A 21,796-nucleotide genomic window follows, 5' to 3' on the forward strand; every position below is an offset into this window, starting at 1 on the left:
GACTGCGCTTATTAGCCAAGCATATACCAGTACAGTATGTTTAAGTAGAATCAAATATAACGTTACATTGTGATTTACTTTCAATGTTTTTTTTCCCAGTTGTGAAATATTTTGTTTTATTTTTGCACCAAAATTATTTCAATTTGTTTAAAATTTTGAATATTGTATGAAAATTTATACTTCTCTTGCTTTAAGGGTATATGAAGCAGTCGAAAGAAAAAAAAAGATTTTCATTATCTGAATCAATATATTATTGAAAAATAACACTTTGGTGTTTTGCTGCAAAAGTTCATTCTACAAATCATATGTATACTTTGAAAACTTGCTTAATTTATTGTTGTTAATGAGTTATGTACATTTTACAAAAGTGTTGTTGTTTCAGCCCTCTTTACAACATAACTCAAGAACCACAGGACCTACAAAAGTATATCTGTGATATTTGAATTCTTCTACACCCTTGCTATGAATTGAGTAATGCAATTTTTGCTAAAGCTCACTACCATTTGCAAGATGCTGTGAACTACTTTTTTTTTTGGCTGCTTCGACCAACAATACATCATATACCCTTAAAACAATGTGCATGTGAAGCAGACAGGATCTATACATGTTACAATAGGAAGACAGTTATTGATATAAATGGATGGTACCAAATTGAAAGCTGCATGAAACAAGATATGTCCATTATGAATGTTATCATCATCAAATAGATATATGACAACCACTTAGCTTGTCATTTGATCACTAGAAGAGAAATACACAGATGTAGGGGCCCTTGATGGGGATTAGGATCATGAAGATGACAAAAACTTGGAACTTGTCATTTACATTGGCTTTGAGGAGTAATCTTAATGGTTTGGAGGATGAGAATGTTATTTGGCAGCTTGTCATTTGATCACCTATAAGAGAAATACACAGATGTGGGGGGGGGGGCTTAGGGGGATGAGGATCACAAAGATGACAAAAACTTGAACTCAGCATTTACATCGGCTTTGAGGAGTAATCTTTCAACCAAAAAAACTGGTTTGGAGGATGAGAATGTTATTTGGCAGCTTGTCATTTGATCACTATAAGAGAAACACACAGATGTAGGGGCCCTTGATGGGGATAATGATCTTGATGATTCTTGAGGATGACAAAACTTGAAAACTCATTTACCTGTGGTGTATCTTTGTTTTTGAGGAGTAATTTTAAAACTGAAAAAAAAAACACCCTCAAACCAATGGTTTAGCGGATGAAAATGTCATTTAGGAGGAATAATATCAAATTTCAATATTTTGAAGAAAAAATTGTTTGTGTTTAGGAGAGCTGGTGCTTCATTTGGGGCAGCTGAAAGAAATGTATATTATAATGTTTTAAGGGTTGGCTCCTCCCTGATATTGACTTTAAAATAATTACTATTACTCATCAGTGTCTTCATTAGATCATGGAAGTAAGACACAAGAGCTACACAATTTTATGGGCACTATCTAATGGAGCAAAATATCATATAATATAATTTATCGCAAAAATATGTCATCATAAAAAATGAATGATACTAAATGTTTTGCAAAATGAAACTTAAAGATACTGATGCAGGCTTAATTGATCAATTTATGAAGAGGCATACAGGGTGATTCCAAATGAAGGTAACTCATGTTTGTAGCACTTTTGTATGAAATCTAGGACTCTGCTGTAAATGAAAATATCATTGAAAAGAGCCGATTTTGATTGTCTAAATTAAGAACTCTTGGTTCCTGTCTTCAGGCCATAATGAAGCCTGCGAGGCATTATTGATCAAAACCACTCCTGCCACACAACTTTATTTGCATTTGAATATCACGCTATATACCAGTCAACACACTACCATTATCATGATTACGTGGTTTGGGAATAAATAAATGTTCAGAAATTGCATTTTATTGCAGATTTTTTCACAAGAGAATATCAACATAGTAGTATCAGTGTCATCTATAGGTATAAAACAAGCTGCTCTGCAATTAATACACACCACCAGTAAAGCGTGGCCTATATTTCCACTCATCCCTGGGAGTAGTTTGCCCTTTCAAAACTTTCTCAGTCCAATTAAACTTAATCAGGTAAGTCATCGAAGACCTGTAACCTGGGCGGGTAATACCGCGCCTCACAGCGAGTATATTATCCAAAGGGATCATTGGTGTGTTTACCTCCCGTACCTCCACATCACATGCATACTATTAATACTTGTACATGATGAGCTATGATGATAGTAAACTTGAGCTTGGGGTATAAATGAAAGTGGTGAACATTGTTTACAAAGAAAAAATAAGAATGGGGGTAGCCAGGCTGGGGGTAATGGGGTAGCCGGGATAGTCCAGGCTGAGGGTAATGGGGGTAGCCCAGGCTGGGGGTAATCAGTGCCCCCAATCGATCTGAAATTAAAAAAAATCCCATAGGAAAATGGCCGAAAAACGGCTTGTGCCCCCCAATCGGATGACCCACGCTACGCCACTGGGGGTAGGCAGGATAGTCCAGGCTGGGTGTGATGGTGGTAGCCAGTCTAGCCCATGCTAGGGGTAGGCCCTTACCTCTTGCAAGCATTCTCTCTCTGAACAATTCTGATGAAATGCAATTTTTTTGTCCATATCAAGAACATCACACAAAATTCTTATTTGTTCCGTTCACTACTATCTACCAATATTTGAATTTGAAAAATTTGATATTCAAATTGTGTTATCACAGTAAACAAAATGGTTGTGGATTATATTTTAAAGGTATGTAGATACAGGTGTAGGCCATGGTCATGGCCAAGTACACTGGAATATACTTTATAATCCAACCCTATTATTTAGATAAAAGATTACAAATTATTAACAAAATATTTTAAAATGATGGTTTACACTGAATAGATTTTTTCCAACTTTTTCTGCAAAATCTGTCATTGGTAGCATGACACCATGACCATTTTACAGCCAACATGATACATGTAGATTTGCTTTAAAATGCAGCTGTGGTATTAAATACACATTTAAAAGGTGATTTCTCATTATGCATTATTACCCCGGAATATTACCGGAATTAAATCTGCAGCATTTTGGGGTCGTATAATGTTTGCATGTTGTGAAACCAGCTTTTTCATAAGGGGGGAGGGTAGCAAGGTACATACCATGCCATACACAGCTTGAACTGCCATTGCTAGCTAATTTATGGAGTCAGATAGGGAGAAGGGTACTGACTGACCAAATGCCCCCTCTAATTCTTCTATCAAACTAAACATATTGAAATAAAAATTCAACTTCAATTGATTGTCAACATGGAAGTACTTCCATGATCTCAATGACCAAATAATTAGGCCCTAAGATGGTACTGTCGTCATAGCAGCAAAATGAAGCACTTTTAATTACAATATTTTAAAATGTTCTTAAAGGGTAGTCACGATTATGCACTTTCAGTTTCCTAATGCTTTGAACGGGAATTGGATTGCGTTTTTTCGATGTCTAGTGAGCAATTTTCTTCAATATTTTGAGAAAATCATGTCAAATTTTCTATTCTATATTGTTTGGTAATAATGTCTTTTGCCAATAGTATGTTTAAAGTTGTAATTTTGTGTTTTTGATCGCAAAAGATCGGATATTTTCGCTTCGATTCAATTCTGAACCCTTCGCAAGGGTGCCGATTTCGCAGAACTTTGACGATAATTTTGCCTTTTTGGACACTTAAATGCTTTCGATCCTTAATTTTGTTTCAACCGAGTCTTAAATTATCAAGCACAATACAGTTGGTACCACATTTATATACATTGATGAAATTTTAAAGATTTTTTTCAAGTTTCTAACCGCGCAAATCGTTAAGTGTGTATTTCCCATTGACATCCAAAATATGCGTAAGCCAGTCCTCAATATACATAGGTACGGCGTATATAGGACTGGCAAGCGAGTCTATTAAAGGGGGACTCCGGCAATCATAACATTATGCCTTTATGATAGAAAAATAATTATCAAGCACGAATCACATTGTTTTATTTAAAACAAACTCATATTGACCATAAAAACAAATAAAAACAGTCGGCTCTCAACACGCGATATTCAAAATTGTCTAAGTGCAATGACGTATAAATGGTTATTTGTGTTCAATTGTCGTCAGCCTTCATTGTATTACTGGGATGTCATTGCACTCGGCGCCTGGGAATTTTGAATATCGCGTGTTGAGAAACGGATGTTTTTATTCGTTTTTATGGTCACTATGAGTTTGTTTTAAATAAAACCATGTGATTCGTGCTTGATAATTATTTTTCTAACATATAATAAGGAATATGTTCCGGAGACTTCCTTTAAAAGAAAATACAAAATTAAACATACCACACCCATTTCTTTTTCTTGATCCCATGATAAGAAGATAATAATCATCTTCAACCCAAAAATGGTCAACTCAACCTATAGGAACAGGCTAGAACTGGGGAGTAAACCTCTGTAAACCACTCTGCCCTGGGCATAACAGTGGTGTGTCCAGGGGGGTGCTTTGGGGCTGAAGCCCCCAACACTTTATTAAAAATCATGTAAAATCAGCTGTTTTTTGGTGATTTTAGCCATTAAGCCCCCCGCCTAACTCTGAAAGCCCCCCCTGAGCCCCCCGCAGGAACAGATCCTGGACACACCGGTGCATAAATGAATAATAATATATTTGAAAATGTACAGCTTGAAATTTATACCCCCTTTAAAGAAGTTTAAATGGTGAAATCAACTTCTGAAGTTTTCCTGAAAGTGAAAGATCTGTGTAAAGCCACATTGAACAGGTAAACATACAAACACACCTACGCAGTCTTCATATGCCAAGTTGGCATATTTACTTCATAAAGGGAAATGCCATACGGGGTCATACTTCACAGGAACGAAATTTCACATACAGAAGTATACAAGTAAACTGTCTTTGAAAGAAAAAATAAAACAATAGTTAAATAACATCCAGTTGTCTGTGCTACAGACCTGTGATCACTGACAACGTCAAACCAACAAAACGAGCCAATTTTGTCATAACACCGAGGTGTGAAAAAGTAACCAAGCGAAAAATACGACTTCGGTAGTACAGACAGCATAATAGTTGGAATGTGAGGTTGCCCTGGTAATTTTAATAAATGGTGTATTTGATGAGATAGAATATCATGACCTTAGGCTCAAGGTCATTGCAAAAATCAAGGTGCATAAAGTCATGCCCAATAAAACTCCACACACTCTGTATATGAACCATGAATGTGACATTGGATCTTGAAGATGCACATGTAGGAGGGATAATTGCACCATGTAAACCTACTTCAGACATCTAACATAACAAACTTTTATGCTTGAAACTTCAAAAATTTTACTCACTTTCACAATCACTTTTATAAAGAAGATAAAATTGTCATACTTAGTCACATAATGAAATTGTTCATGCTGTCTTATTTGTTTCCTTATGAATAGATTCATTTTTCGACTTGCGAAATCACTTTTTGACTTGCGAAATCACTTCTTGATTCATCTAGTTCACTTGAATTAACCGTATTAAAAACTCTAATAGCCCTCATCGAAAGCCCTATTTCTGGTTCCTGAATGGCTGGTTTTTTTTCAATGTGGGACAAACACCCATTGACAAAAGGTGTTGACAAGTCCAAAGTAGGTTATTTTTAGGGGGTAGGTCTGCTTTTTACACAAATGCATTTTTCATTAAAAAAGGTCTACTTTTTTGAAGTCCCCTCCCCCCCCAAAAAAAGATCCTGCATATGGGCCTGTATGGTATCGTTTGCTTTGATTGGTCATAGCAAATTTGGTGCAAAAATACTCAGGATTGCAAGAAAGAAAAATACACAGATGAACATTTCTTCTCCATGAAAACCACAAAAACTGTAAGTTATTAATATTTATTATAATAAACCAGTCTTTATATACCAATCATCTTTTTCACCCATAATTATGATAATTTTCTTCATATAAATTATCAAAATTAATACAAACATAATATTTCTAAGTTCTACTTGACTTTACAATGTTTTTATCGACAGCTCAGTATACATGATTAGCATAGTTGAATAACTATGTCATATTCACATCAAATAATTAGTACCGTATCTTCTTTCTGCTTTATAGCATGATCAATATTGTCTCAAGATGGTATCTGACACTATCTGTGCAAACTTCCTCTGCTGCAAAATGAGAATGCTATGATATTGCTAACATAATGAAATCCTTGCAAATTTTACAGAAATTTGAACAGCAAAAATATTGTTTTCCTTTATGCATCAATGTTTCATCCTTTGGACACACCTGCATCATGATTTTACATTTCATCAGGCTATTCCATTTGAAATTCACACCCCTTGTACAATATCGAAAATGACACTGCTATCTCAATTCCCAATTCAATATGTGTATTTAAATCCAGATGAAAATGAAAATTTTAAACTCCTATAAGATTCTGTACACAATGTTGTATGGAATTCCTATATATCTTCCCACTGTTATGGGGTTAAAATTGTTGGATCTGATTCTGGAACAGCTAAAACAGTTGATTGGAACTTTAGAGTCTTCCTCAAGGGGAGGGGTGCAGTTTTCAAATGGAATAGCCAATTTGGAATAATTATATAAATAGAAATTCAATGAATAGGACTGGGAATTTATCCTTCGAAAGTGTCAATAGAAAGAAATTCCTCTGTAAATCTGATCTCATCTTAATATCAAACAATAAGATACAAAATAATACATAATTCCACTGATGATGATCCACTTACCAACATATGAATGAAATATACACCTATGAAGGTTTAATCTTAACCATATTATTTCTGTAAGAGGATGCTGAGAGATCACAGCTCAAACTGGATTACAATATTTCAATTTTTTTCAGAACTGGCATATTTTGGGGTAAGATGGCTCAGACCAACAATGTACAGTAACTTACTTTGAACAAGAGGTTTCTGTTACAATATTACAGAATTGGAATACAATTTACAAATTGGAATTTTTCAAGAACATGCAGATGGAAGCAATATACCGATTCAAGATATCTTTGATATGCTTTAAAAGTTAGAAACCTACTGTGACACGTCATATCAAAAAGGCACCTTATATCGGTCCCTTTTAAAGTAATCAATACTAATCATGGTAATGAGATTTTATCTTAACTTGAAAGAATAAAGACTAAGCTTTAAAGTGTTATCTTGGTTGTTAAATTTGAAAATAATATGAAGAAAAGTAACATTTTCCCCTTATTATTTTGTTTATATTTTGCAATACTTCAACTTTACCTCTTAAGGCACCTTTTGATATGATGCCCCGCATTATTGTCTAGATCATAGTGAAATATATTTATCTAATTCTACATCAACTATACATGTTTTTATTGGACAGCATTTGTATATATTCAATTATTGAATAAAATACTAAAAATGTATGTATTAAGGCTATCTACATGAGTTGATGACACTTTGGATCCTGATCTGCTGAATCAGTTTTCGTAACATTTGCTAGCATCACATATATGTGATGCTAGCAAAAAAAAATTGTTTGGTTGTCCACCACCACCGTACCAAATTTTGAAAACTGGAAAAAATTACTGTGCAAAAGAATACCAACCCTAATTTTGAAATTCCTGAAAATAATTAATTTTAGAATTTTTGCTTTAATAAATTTTTAAAACCATTAGTTCACACTTCGAACCTGGATTAAAATATGAAATAAAAGGAAAATAATAGTGAACTAATCCACATTCGCATAAGCTTCATCTTTATTGGTAAATTGATTATGCAGTATTGATTATTGAAGTTTTTCCAGCCACCCACTCCTACACCAACAAAGTTTTGGCGGACAACCAAACATTTTTTCCTTGGCCTTTTTGTTATCTATATTACATTATATCCAGATACGGACATTTATCTAAAGTGTCATTTCATAAACCCAATGTTACATCAAGGTTTGTTAAATTTCTTATAAGTACTATTTATAAAATCAATACAAAATCTCACATGAGCATGTTTTGGATGATTGCAACAGTGATTATTAGACCTAAAAATATACAAATAGATGACAAAGGAAATATAAATCAATTTTTATAATAATAATGCATTTTCTATAGCTATACAAACATAAAACATCTGTTAAACTGAATATATCTATAGGCCTATGTATGCATCTTTTAATTGAAAAAGTGGAAAAATTACAGGTGCTAAGAATACTTCAACAAACTGTCATTTTGTAAAGCATTATGTATGCAGTTATGCACTAGCCAACAAAACAAAATAAATAAATAATAGTGCAGTTCTGCAAATGTGCTCTCTTAAATTGCAAAAGTTTGAACCATTTAATCCACAATTCCACAAAGCACTTCTTTAATATTAGCTCCATGAGCATGACAGGTGGAATGCTCTGATCCACTTAGGATTTGCATGATTTGGGAAATTGAACTATCATTGTTAATGTTGATCCATAAAACTAGCTGAAACCCTTTATATCTGTTGCATACTTTGTCATGTTTGTTGTGCAGTTATATAATATTTGAAAATAACAAAGTTCTTTCTGAATCTTGTATTTTACAGTACGGTACCTTTGGCCTGAGTGATCAGATCATAGCAATTTTTTGACCACGCTTGTATCATATTGTAGCTGCAAGTTTTTACTCAAAATTAAATCTGCAAAAAAACCAAAACATATCTTAGACAGGATTCACATGACTTTACCCATGTAAATGTGTAGCAACAAATAATGGTACCATATGGTATAAAAGCAGTGAGCATATTTTGAAATTTGTAGAGAGAAATTAAGCATGGCAAAATTGCTATATATTTTGGCAAGCTAATATTAAACTACAAATTTACAATGCACTTTTTATAAACATGATTTAGAGATGTTCAAGTGAGTTTGGAAAAAAACATAGAATGTTTACAAACAATATGACAAACAATGTAAGTATGGTACAGATTATACAGTATTTTGATACAAAATGCTTTGTATGTCTCCATTTAAAATTTTAAATCACAGATCGAAGTCAGTGGTGCATCGACCAGGTGGGGTACGTTTCCCCTGACTCAAAATACCATGCATCTTCCTTTTAACATGTTTTAGGCCACAATTATCCTTGTTCTGACCCATTTTGGTAGCCGGTCAGTGGGACAATTTCCCCCCCTCCCCCTACAAATGTTGCTCCGGTACACCACTGATGGATATTTTCTTGTTTACAATAAAGAAAACCTTTTGGTCAATGGATTCTCACTTTCAAAAACAGGCAAAAAGACACTTGAACGCTTCACTTATGTCATTATTATAAGGCCAAAAAAATGTTTGTTTGCCCTTAGAGACCAAAATTTGGAGGGTCTGTAGGTTGATCTTTTTTTTCATGTGCTCTTCCTCCATTTTGACATGGAAAGTGAACCCACATCATTAGAGTGCAACTAAAACTATTGAACAAATATCTCATATGTAGCTTCAAAACACTCAAAAATAATATAACTTAGAAATTATTAAGTACCCGGTATCCATACACTTTTGGAAGAAAAAATGTGCAAAAATGATGAAATTTTTTAGTTTACTTTATGAGTTTACAAAAAGACTTTTTTAAATTTAAAAAAAGTGATCTGAGCTTTTCGTGTTTTGGGGATTGGTTGCTTGTGGGCAAACAAACAATTTTTTTGGCCTAAGCATGCTAAGCATGCTAAGACAGAATACATTTTCCTGGCATAGTTCTGTGGGCCGTGACAGGCAACCACGGCCACTGCACTTCGTCTGCCTTTCAATTTCAATTGTTAAACGCAGCAAAAGCATTTTCGTTTTTGTCCAATTTTCACACCATGATTGACAAACATTAGGGGATCTGATGAGGCAAGTTCATTCATCTGTAAAATGGGGCAAGTATTTTTTTCATTTATATATCATTACATTTCTGGTTATACTTGAATAAAATATAACAAGAGCAAACCATTAGCACCATAAAATCTGATTTGCTAGCTTGCTATTGGAGTTTGCTCAGTGAATGAATGATAGAAATGAAGGCTTCCAGGAAGCTATTGTCATTAATTTTGCAACTTATAGTTGCTGGATATCAAGGGTTCAGAACCAGAAAGCTGTAACTCACTATGACCAGCTCTCACAAAATGAGCATAAAGTTGGCTCCTTGCTTGGTCTTCAAAAATCAATGTTTCCTCTACAATGTCTTTTGTTTTCTATTGAATTGTGTCATGATTAATGGACTGTATCTTCTGTATTGCTCTGGCGAATTTATGCTCATTTTGTGGGAGCATGTGATTGTGAGTTGAGGCTTTCTGGCTCTCAACCCTCCCTCGATATTTTGAAATTTCACCATACAACCCGAAATAACTGGTATCAAGTCTTCACAACCCCAACGGTCCTCACAACCCTAATTCCGAGATGCCACTTTGTACCATTCAAAAAGCCTGAAAATGTTGAAATAATACAGAAATAATGCACAAATTTGGGTTTTAAGACCCAAAATAGGCTGAAAATAAATAGAACTAGAAGTGTGGAAATTATAATTTGGAAGGGACTGATTTCAGGCATAAACCTGAAAAGTGGCATCTCAAAAATATGATGCAATCAGCAATCTTGAAAACAAAATGAGTTGTTTGTGATAAAAAATCAATTCTCATTTCCTGTATGACTATAATGTTGAAATGCCATCATAATTGTTCACTGGACTTTCAGCCTCTTGAATATTAATGCTCGGAAAGCAATGAAGACAAAGATAATTTGGTTAGAATTGATTTTAGCAACTTGTTTTGCTTGATTGTATCACAAAAATAAATCCATAGTACTGTGTAAGTACAAGATATTTAGACACAATCTATGGTCAAAATGTGCATGGATACCAGGTGTCATTCCACATTCCAGGCAATTAGAGAATAAAAAATAGGAATTTTTGTTTTTTACTGTCCTCTACAGTGTGATAGATAATAGACAGGCCCAATATTTTAAGTAGTGGATGCTGGTGCAGCCGCTATCCACTACGATAGGTAGAGGATAGAAAACACAAAATTATTCCTATCATTTTTACCATTTATTTTCATTCTTAGTCAGATAAATATTATTTTAATAACTGTAAACTATTTTAAGCAAAAAGTAAGTTACCATCATAAAAACTCCCCTTGTTATAAAATGAACGAAACTTCACAGTATTCTGTTGCACGTGCTGCTTAGTGTGTGCGCCAGATTCCGCACTAGTCTCACTTCCCACTGACTAAGAATGGAGATTTGAAAGCATCTCATGAGGTGGGGTAACAGCCATGTCAACCTTTTCAATGGAATTATACAAATTTTGAAGTAGAACTGGAAGTAGAGCATGATGATGATAAATCTCAAAGTTTCAAAGCAAAAAATGTTGAAAGTTGCAGTAAAGTACTCCTGGATTCCAACCTGAGCATTATCGCTGTAAGTAGAAACGTTCGATGATGTTCTACCTGACGACAGATAATAGTTTGTACAACTTCATAGTCATAGTTACTCAATCATCTGATGAGAATCCATTCATTGATATTGGACTAGCAAGATCTAGATCTGAAGGACTGGTAAGCGTTGGGCTGGTCATGATGTAGTCTACTTCTTCACCCTCCTCTAGAGATTGCTCTGCCACTTCTCCGTTGGTCGTTGTACCATTGTTGTTTGAGTTGGGCTGATGGCATTGGTAGGAGTATATGAGGAGTGCATCTTCAGGGTCTTTGTGTGATCCTTTTGGAGGAAGCTACAAAACAAAAAAAGAACAATATCATTAAAATTGAAGACAAATAGATTTCTATGGCATGCCATAGTGGACAAAAGGTGTTTGGATTGAAGTTTGCATTTAAGATTTGACTAATAGAACTTTATGGCATGCCATAGTAGACAAAAAGATTCGGGCTGGTCAGTGGCATTGTATAATCTTCAGGGTCTTTATGTCATATCCCTTTATAGGAGGAAGCTACAAAAAACAGAACACCATTTCAATTTAATTTGACTAATAGATCTTTATGGCATGCCATAATGGACAAAAAGTGCTTGAGTTGGGCTGGTGGCATTGGTAGATAGATGAGGAGTGCATCTTCAGGGTCTTTGTGTGATCCTTTTGGAGGAAGCTGCAAAACAAAGAACATCAAATTTTCATAATTTCAGATTAAAAAACAAATCAATCTTTATGGCATGCCATAGTGAACAAAAATGCATTTCGCTGACTTGGTACTGTTTTACGCATTGCAAGCTATATTTACAGTTTGACATGTCACACTGATACACTCCTTCAGTGTTGTAGATCTGCACAGTGCACATGTAGCGTCCCGAGTTTCATATAATAATGTTTTGTTAAATCTTGGAGACAAACCGAGAGCGAACTAAAAATTGGCAATAATTATGTCTGCTATGGCATGCCATTGATTTTAACCTACTGCAGCACAAAAATGACTTCAAAAACCAGGATACAGTCATAAGCAATTGATGTGCACCAGCAGTATTTAAAATGAATCAAATTCTCAAGGATCGACTAATGACGGTATGAAATCTATGGACCCTTATCAATTTTCATGGGCCCAAACTCAAATTATAAAATGTTAATGTTACACTGGTCATGCTGGTCCACTGATCTGTGACACTCTGTTAAACAGACTTCGGACTCCCACATCAACAGCATGTAATGTCATGCACAACACCACTTAATACTGACTGTACAAACTTTGAATGCCAGCAAAATGTTGAAATATATAAGATATATTGTAAATTCAGAGACTAAAATAATTTGTCTTTGGCAAACAATAATTATACTATCTGACTATAGCATTGGCACCATTGGCTTTATGGGTACTTTAATGGGGCATGTTTGTGCACTATCAAAATAATACGAAATGCATCAAAAGCCAGATTATTTTTTATTTTTTTTTGCCCTTTAGGCAAAAACGCACTAACCTGCCAAATTGACACAAATCTAGGACAGAGACCATTTGTTTTCATGGTGGAATGAATTAACAACATTTTGGCGATATTCAAAACAATTTTTTAGGTAATTGTGATATTTTTTCTCACTTTTTGGCCTTGTAAACACATTGGAATGATAGGAACAAAGGTATCACATTCCATTAGAAGGAGATCAGTCTGACCAGACATACCATAGTCTTGCATACCTTTTACTCTTTACCAGACCTTTATTATTTAGTGTTTAAACTTTCTTTTCCTTAAGGGCTGGGGTATGAACGTTTGGACAGTATTTATTTTGGGACATCAGAGCACATCAGACATATCGAATTGCATTCTGAATACGAAGAATGTCATTCTGATATCAAATAATTTTGATTTTTGAAATTAGCAATTTAATACACATTTTATGGCAAATCATTAAAATTGATATTTTTGATATTTAACAGTACTTGAAGTAAACTTTATAAATCTGATGATTTATACTTAAAGTGTATGTAGGTGGGATGAAAAGCCGACGATCAATTGAAAATTTTGACCTTTAAGTGTTGAAGATATGGATTTTTTCCCCAAAACACCAAAAAAATTAGGTCTTTTTGGGAAAAAATCCATATCTTCAATATGAAAGGTCAAAATTTTCAATTGACCGTCGGCTTTTCCTCCCTGCTACATACACTTTAAGAATATATCATTAGATTTATATAATTTACTTCGAGGACTGTTATATATCAAAAATTTGAAAAATATCAAATTTTTATAATTTGTCATAAAATTTGTATTATATTGTGATTTTCAAAAATGAAAATTATTTGATATCAGAAAGACATGCTTCAGATTCAGAATGCAATTGACACGTCCGAGGTGCTCTCATGTCCCACAAAAAATACTATCGAAACACAATAAACGCTCATTTTAGATCCCTTAAGGGATAAACAATAAACGCTCATTTTAGATCCCTTAAGGGATCTAGAAGGAGCATTTATGGTGTTTCGACAGTATTTTTGTGGGACATGAGAGCACCTCAGAGGTATCGAATTGCATTCTGAATACTGAAGCATGTCTTTCTGATATCAAATAATTTTCATTTTTGAAATTCACGATATAATACAAATTTTATGACAAATTATTAAAATTTGATATTTTTCAAAATTTTGATATATAACAACAGTCCTCAAAATAAATTTTATAAATCTAATGATATATTCTTAAAGTGTATGTAGTTGGGAGGAAAAGCCGACGATCAATTGAAAATTTTGACCTTTTATATTGAAGATATGGATTTTTTCCCCAAAAGATCTATTTTTTTTTGGTGTTTTGGGGAAAAAAAATCCATATCTTCAATACGAAAGGTCAAAATTTTCAATTGATCGTCGGCTTTTCATCTCACCTACATACACTTTTAAGTATAAATCATCAGATTTATAAAGTTTACTTCAGGTACTGTTAAATCAAAAATATCAATTTTTAATGATATGCCATAAAATGTGTATTATGCAAATTTCAAAAAAATCAAAATTATTTGATATCAGAAGGATATTCTTCGTATTCAGAATGCAATTCGATATGTCTGATGTGCTCTAATGTCCCACAATAAATACTGTCCAAACGTTCATACCCCTTCCCTTAAATTAATTAAATGTTTTGTATTTGAAGGCATCTGCAAGTACATGGCACCGGGACATGGCATAATGTTAAAGCCTACAAAAATCAATGTAGGCATACCGTACTTCAGGACTATTTATGTGAAATTTTAAAATGTACCGTACTTTGGCTATATGCATTAGGTAAACACATTTCACAAAATTCATATATGATCATTAATATTAGTAATAGTAAAGCCAAGGTACGTTTTCATCTAAAGACCCTAAAGCCAAGTTTTTCACCCAGCAGAGACCCCATTCAATTCATAGCATTTTCTATAATGGCAAACATAAAAATACGAAAATAACAAAAAGAAGAAAAAAGAAAGACAAACTGATAAAAGTTTGACTACAAAGAAAAAACTGGTGCAGTTTATTATTTGTTTGTGTTCATGCCCCGTACCATAATTGTTCCACTACCAATATGGGTAGCCTTGATTTCAAGTAAGTGCTTCTAAGATAGTGGTTTCTACACAGATACTACTCCGATATATTTTGTCATTATGCTGATAAACAAAAGCCACAGTTAATCCATGAACTACTAGTGTATAGTGTTTTCATGGTTTTTATGATATTAAAAATAATAGCCACAAGTCATCTATGGTAAACCACTATGACTAGGACCATATGTCCAAATATGTCAACTGTCACTCTCTCCTTCTGGACAACAGCAAGAACTCCTTGAAGGCCTGTCACTATATAAAACAGCTGGAGGGGAGGGAGAACATATCACACCTATTAATCTTCAGCACTTAAAAAGAGATTAGGGCAATTAGCAAAGATAACTAAAGATTATTGGCACACCACAAATATTATAGTATAACCAGCATGATCAGGGACTTTGGACACTGGCTGGGTATACATGTACCAATGGAGTAATTTGGTATGTATATAGGCCTATTCTCGTAGGCCTATTTTAAAGATGTTAAAGAACTGTGGCTTGGCGATGGAGTGACCAGGGCCATATAAACGAAACAAAAGAACAAGATATCATATCACAGACCTCAGGTCCGAAAGGACTTGAGCAAGTCTAAATATGGGTGGTTATTGAACTATAAATGGATGCTTTTGATTGATTACTATGGTATTTGGCAGTGGTGTAGTGTGGGTTATCCGATTGGGGGGGGGGGGCACCAACCATGAATGGGGGGAACCGGGCTTGATTGAGGGGGCACAAGCTGTTTTTGTCAATTTTCCAATGGGATTTACTCAATTTTGCCTTTTGGTTAATCTGGAGGATAAAGAAATGCATAAGAAATGGTGGGGAATCCGGAAATTCGCCTACATTCCTGGGAAATGAACATTTTATTCTGCCAAAAGCAGAGATCCTATAAAATAAATTTTAAGAAGCTAAAACTTAAGACAAGTGTTGAAAGGAAGTGACACAATGCAGAAATTATTAATTAATCATGTGTTAATAGTAAATTTTAATGAAGTCGAGCATTTTGAAGTCATAATTATTTGAGACATGCAGTAGGCCTATAGTATGCATGAAAGCTATAAAATTGATCAGTCTGATTTATCAGGTTGAATCACTTTTCCTGTTGATTTAATCATCACCATGATCGTTGAAAAGGATTCATGTCCCTTTTCAGATTTTTAAAATGGATAAAATACTAAATTATTATGTGTGAAACTATAATCTATAGAGTTGTGTGGTTAGTGCATGATGCTCATCATTTAGTATGTGAACGTGCACTTCCACACGCACACCTGCTTATTTGTTAATATTTCCTGTTATTTACTATACCTTCTTTGGCATTTTGATGAATTACATCGATTCTCTTGTATTGTAGTCCTATCTAAAATGGGCTTTGTATCCACAGAAAAGAATTATGCAGAAACTTTATGTACAGCATATTCTGCAACATAAACATTTGCTACAAATTCATCTGAGTGATTTGCTTACATGGTAAGATTGAGTGAAAAAGTTTATAACCAATGCAATATTTATTTGCTTTGGAACAAATTGTTTAAATTACTCATAACCTGATAAACAAGAGATTGCAGAGAGAAGACTTTGGACAGAATTATATTTTATCTGAAATACCAGATCTGATAACCGACTTAAAAGTTTGTGATAGTCTACCGTTATTTGCAATGTCAAAGGCAAATCATACCACATATAGCAATGCAAATTACAAAGTTTCAAATGATTACTGGTATTCTGATTTCAAATGGCTATTTTGATTTCAAATGATTCAAATGGTTATTTTGATTAAATGTTGTTGACTATATAGGCTAGGAGTTACCTGTTATTGTGCAATGTTTATTGTGTGAAAACATAATGTGGTGTAAACATGGTAAACACTAAGGTCCATGGCCAGGCTTGCAATAGCCAGGATTTTTTTTTTGGTGTGCCTTTAGTTTTGTGCAATGCAACCCTGGCTACAGGTCCATCCATGGTTGTATTTTCATTATAAGTTTACATAAAGCAGGCCTTCTCAACTGGTGGCGCGCGCACGCGCCACTTGTCAAAGTGGCGCACAAAGTGGCTCACAGTAATTTTAATAATTTTTTCACATAAATCTTGAACAAAAACGCATTGAAAATACCCAATCTGGGCCTTTAAAAAACCTTAAAATCCAGGAGCTTCCGGGCTGGACCCCCGATAAAACACCACTGCACCTTACTCGCTATGCATACGCGCAACCTCGCAAAGTCCTCCCTTGACATGTTGGCACTTCAACTCAAGCTCACTAAAAATTTTCAGTTGGCACTTCAAATAAACTAGTTGAGAAGGCCTGACATAAAGTGTCAAAACATTTAGTTATAATTATTTAAGCAAGGGATTTTGATTTCAAATGTACCACACAAAAGACTCTCAATATATTGGTAAACAGCATTTTTGATCAGCATCAATTTCTCAAGTTACAAGTGGGTCACAGTACATTCCAAATTCCAAGCATGCAATGGAGTATTGAATTCAGTTGTTAGGACAAAAGATTTTACAAACAACTTGTGAGTCAATAGTCCAATAAAGATTATGGCATGCCATGCTAGAGTCTGCCATTGAGAAATTTGAACAGTTCAGGTGTTTGCATAGTGGTTTACAGTTATATTTAGCAATGGGTCAGTTATATGTAAAATATCATAAACTTATTGATTGGAAAGAGGATTAAGGCTTTTTACATGTTTTATGCAATCATATCATATGTTTGAGGTGATCTGTCAAATTAGTTGAATATTTGAAGTGCAATTACTGTAACAACTTGATGTTTTGATGTGCAATTACTGTAACAACTTGATTGTGCAATTATAACAACTTGATTGATAAATGTATATTTTGTGGTATGAAGTTTGTTTTAAAAAGGTAAAAAAGGTAGCTCTACAATATCTATCATAATTATGCCACAACTAATCATGCTAATTAACTTCAACTTGAAGGTTGAATAACCAATGTTTTTTTGCACTAAATGACCTTGAAAGTACACTGCATATTAGTTTTATTTTTACACTGCGCGATACTTTACAAATCATGAATTCATCAATTATGATCAAAGAATAATCCCATAGGAGATGCAGAAGAGCCAACCAAACTATATTGTACCATTGTTGAAAATATCAAATGTGCCTACAATTTGCCAGTGTCAATAAATGGGATTCATGTATTTGTGACATCTGTTTAGATCTAGTCATTGTCTATTCATGAAATCACCGACTGGCATAATATTAAAGAAAAGGCTCGTCTCCATAGCAATGAAATTGAACTGATGACTATGGTATTATTATTAAAACATGGCATTAATACCAGATCATAGCGTTTGCTTGTATAATTAATTTGAAGTACCAGTAACAATCATCATGATCATACAAATTTACCATGGTCATGCCTGTAGGACTACAATTCTTGAATACCATTTCCCAGGTGCATTTCTTACCGAAATTCTAGCACATCTCGTTACATCTAGTCTCATTGGCATCTCCATATTTTTGACAGAATCCGGGAATGCTATCACAGCTGCTGCATCAACTTCCTCATCCTCCGAATCAAAAACCTCATCATTTAATGGCTTCCCTGGTTCTGGTCTAAGCTTAACAGCTGCCCAGCATACAGGTAACACAAATAAGGGATGAAGAGTTAAATAACAAATATCATCGAAAATTTCTGTTAATTCCACTATAAAGTTCTCCTCGGCTGCTACATTTTGTTAGCTAGCATGATCCCACATTGATCCAGGCCTTTCTGCAGCTCGTGAGCGGGAGGCGGGGAGGGAGAGACGCTTGACATGGTGAGTACCAGGAACATTGAAACACTGTCGTTGTAGTGTACTCTCTCTGTATGAGAGAGTACCGTTATTTAGAGCAGAAAAATACAAAATGAATTGTTATTTCGCCTGGGTGATTAAGCCCAACGCGGCGCTGTCATCCAGCCAGCAAGTTTACAATGCAATCTGACAATGAAAAGTTACGGTGCGGTAAACCACCACGCATCGGCTGCTACGGAATGCATCACACCACCACAGAAACAATATTTTCCATTGAATTTGCGATATTGAACAAAAATGAGATATTTTTGCCACTTGCTGTTTTCCTACTGAGTTTTGTACTCAGTGGCGCGTCTTGAAGTCAGAATTTATTGCCTAAACGCCCCCGACTCAGTAGTAGCAGATGAAGAGCTTCTGAATCAGAAGTCAGGAAAAGTGAACAGTCTCATCTCTCTGTAATTACGGAATATAGCGCGAATGCGTATTTTGTATATGGGTGCTGAACTTTGTTTTAAGATTGAGGCAATTTTTCCAACATTTTGGGTTGCCTGCCTGTTAAACCGAAAAGTTCTCATTGCACGCTCATCACTGCATGTGCTATTTTCCGGACTGTTTTCTTTCAGTTTATAAGCAATGGAACAATTTGAACTCCAATTTTAAAGATTCAACCTGTAGGCCTACATTTACATCACCATAACATGTGCATTCTATAAAATCAGCAAATATAATTTAATTTATAAATCCGTATAAATAAAAGTACTTCGCGTGTGTGCGGCAAAAGTTTCCAAACGGGGGATTTGTTATAGCCCTCTCAAGCGCATTAATGCCGAGACTAGCATCTGGCAACCCAAAAACGTTGAAACGAAGCAGGGTCCAGAACCACAGAACCGAAGAAGTCGCCACCATCCGTGTGAAGTGGTGGGGGTGAGGGGGGTGGGGGTTCCGGGAAGGAAATATAAATGAAAGAAAGAACTAACGAACGAAAGTTAGCCTATGGAGCATAAAAAGGTCTTAGGTCGATTTGCTTGTTGTGTATGCTGCAGCTGAGACGAAAATACCTTTTTAAAGGTATTTTCGTCTCAGGTAGCCTAGGCCTATTATAGGTCCTAGGCCTATGGCTCAAAAGTTACGCGTGCGGGGGGAGCCTGGGGGTCTTCAAAACAATTTTGGATGCTGACTTTAGGCCTACCTACATTGCTGTTGCTATACCTATCAGTATACCAATTTTTCACAAAAAACACCCACAAAGTAGGCCTAGGCCTACCCCACATCGAATTGTGATGATTTTTACGATCCTCCGGATGGGCAAATTATAGACTATTTCCAAACAAGTCTAAATAGCCTGTACTGCAAAAACAGCATAGCAAAACTTAACAAACACCGTAGTGAACACTTAATAAACACTTGTTTGTACAGTGAAGGTATAGGCCTAGAGGTGTTAATTTATAAACACTAAAATAACGAGGTAACTAAAAGGGACTAAAACACGTAGGCCTACAAAAAGATGTTAACACAAGATAGTGGTATAAGCGTGCTTTTTAACGCTATCGTTTTTGGAATTTTTAGCTCCACGGCCTATCCTATATAATAATTTGAGCTAATTTGGCCCTATTTTCAGTTCATTCAAGCCTTATTTTGCCCGAAAATCGGTTCTTAGTTCCTAGGTAAGTGATCAGTGAGGTTGCATAATGATCCCGCTGACTATGGAAAAGTAGCGACCGAAGCCGGAGTAAAAATGCCAAGGGAATGGGGAACTGAAAGAAAGAAGAAAGAAAAATTTAGCGGAAAAAAGTTTTTGTCTTCTCTTCTTTCTTTCTTTGACATAAATTAATGATTAATTCGTGATCCTAACATCCTCTATTTATGTCATTTTTCATTAGATATCCACGAAAAAAAAACCTAGGCCTATTCCCAAAATTTCAGTTGATTCCGATTTTGCGTTCGCGAGTTATGCATGATTATGTGTAGGCCTATTACACTGCTCCATAGCTAATGCGTTGTAATTTCGTTCTGGTGCACCAGAACGAAATTCAAATTTCACGATATCTTTGCTAAACGAATTAATCTGCAAGAAATATTTTGTACATAAACATTATGTAGCCAGAGGTTTCCAGTGATATAAAAATCTCAACTTTTTTGAGAAAAGTGGGGATGAGGCTGTGGATCACGAAATGCCCTTTTAAGACAAAACAAAATGGTATTAATTTTCTGTATTTAGGCCAAGAAAAAAATTGTTTGCTTGCCCTCAAATGACTTTTAAAAATTGGGTCGGTCGGTCGGTCGGTCGGTCGGTCGGTCGGTCGGTCGGTCGGTCGGTCGGTCGGGTCGGTCGGGATTTCTTTTTTGGCCTGCATAAAAAAAAAAAAAAATGTGGAACGCTTCACGATTTTATGCGTGTCATCCTTGCTGCAGGGGCCATGCTAACCTTCTCTGTATCGTTCCAATTTTAGTATGTGTGCTGTCGTAGACACCACGACCTACAATGGAGTCAGAGTTGCTTATATATCCTCCATTTCTTACGTTCCAAAATTCATAGGTGTCAATTAGACCTAAAAACGTAACAAGAACGTTTAAAGTTGCAAAAACGTCAATTGCATCAATATTGAAATGATAGAGGGCGTTGTGCCAATAAAAAAACTGGTGTGCAGCAGGGCAGGCCTGGTGTGTAGCAGCTTCTGCGGGTATAAAGATAAGAAACGACGAAGAAGAAAGAAAGAAAAAGAACCCTCTCATCATTTCCCCCCAACCAAATAGTAGCTAGAGCGATGTGTCATGATGGAATGAAGAGTTTCTCCAACCTTTTACCTGATTTTGATATCTACAGGATGTACAGAACATGTGATTATTAAAGTAGGCATCAGGCCTGTACTCAGTGCAATACTATCGATCCAGGACTGCCTTTGTTCGTCTTTTTTCTCAGTTTTCCCTCTCCTATCCCCTCCCCGGACTCCCCTCCCTTCTTAATCTCATCGCAGTCTCTCCGCTCCTCGGGTCACAGTCACACCCCGGGTTCATACTCCTCTTCCGCCCCCACCCCGATCCGGCCCAATGGATTATAGCAAAATTGCGAAAATGGCTTGTG

The 21,796-nt window shown here is 35.3% G+C and overlaps 1 protein-coding gene and 1 non-coding gene across 2 annotated transcripts; both read right to left on the reverse strand.

The window, feature by feature from the left end:
• Nucleotides 1–5,829: 5,829 nt before the first annotated feature.
• On the reverse strand, nucleotides 5,830–19,145 carry LOC140171212 (uncharacterized). Its single transcript, XM_072194427.1, is given in 3 exon segments — nucleotides 5,830–11,670; nucleotides 18,388–18,659; nucleotides 18,662–19,145. Coding segments are annotated over 3 exon segments (603 nt in total). The 5' UTR covers nucleotides 18,756–19,145; the 3' UTR covers nucleotides 5,830–11,433.
• Nucleotides 19,146–21,078: 1,933 nt separating this feature from the next.
• LOC140172257 (U6 spliceosomal RNA) lies at nucleotides 21,079–21,185 on the reverse strand. Its single transcript, XR_011861732.1, has one exon. It is a non-coding gene; the product is annotated as a U6 spliceosomal RNA (small nuclear RNA).
• Nucleotides 21,186–21,796: the final 611 nt, after the last annotated feature.

Source organism: Amphiura filiformis, chromosome 15 (genome assembly GCF_039555335.1).
Source record: "Amphiura filiformis chromosome 15, Afil_fr2py, whole genome shotgun sequence".
Lineage (NCBI taxonomy): Eukaryota > Metazoa > Echinodermata > Ophiuroidea > Amphilepidida > Amphiuridae > Amphiura > Amphiura filiformis.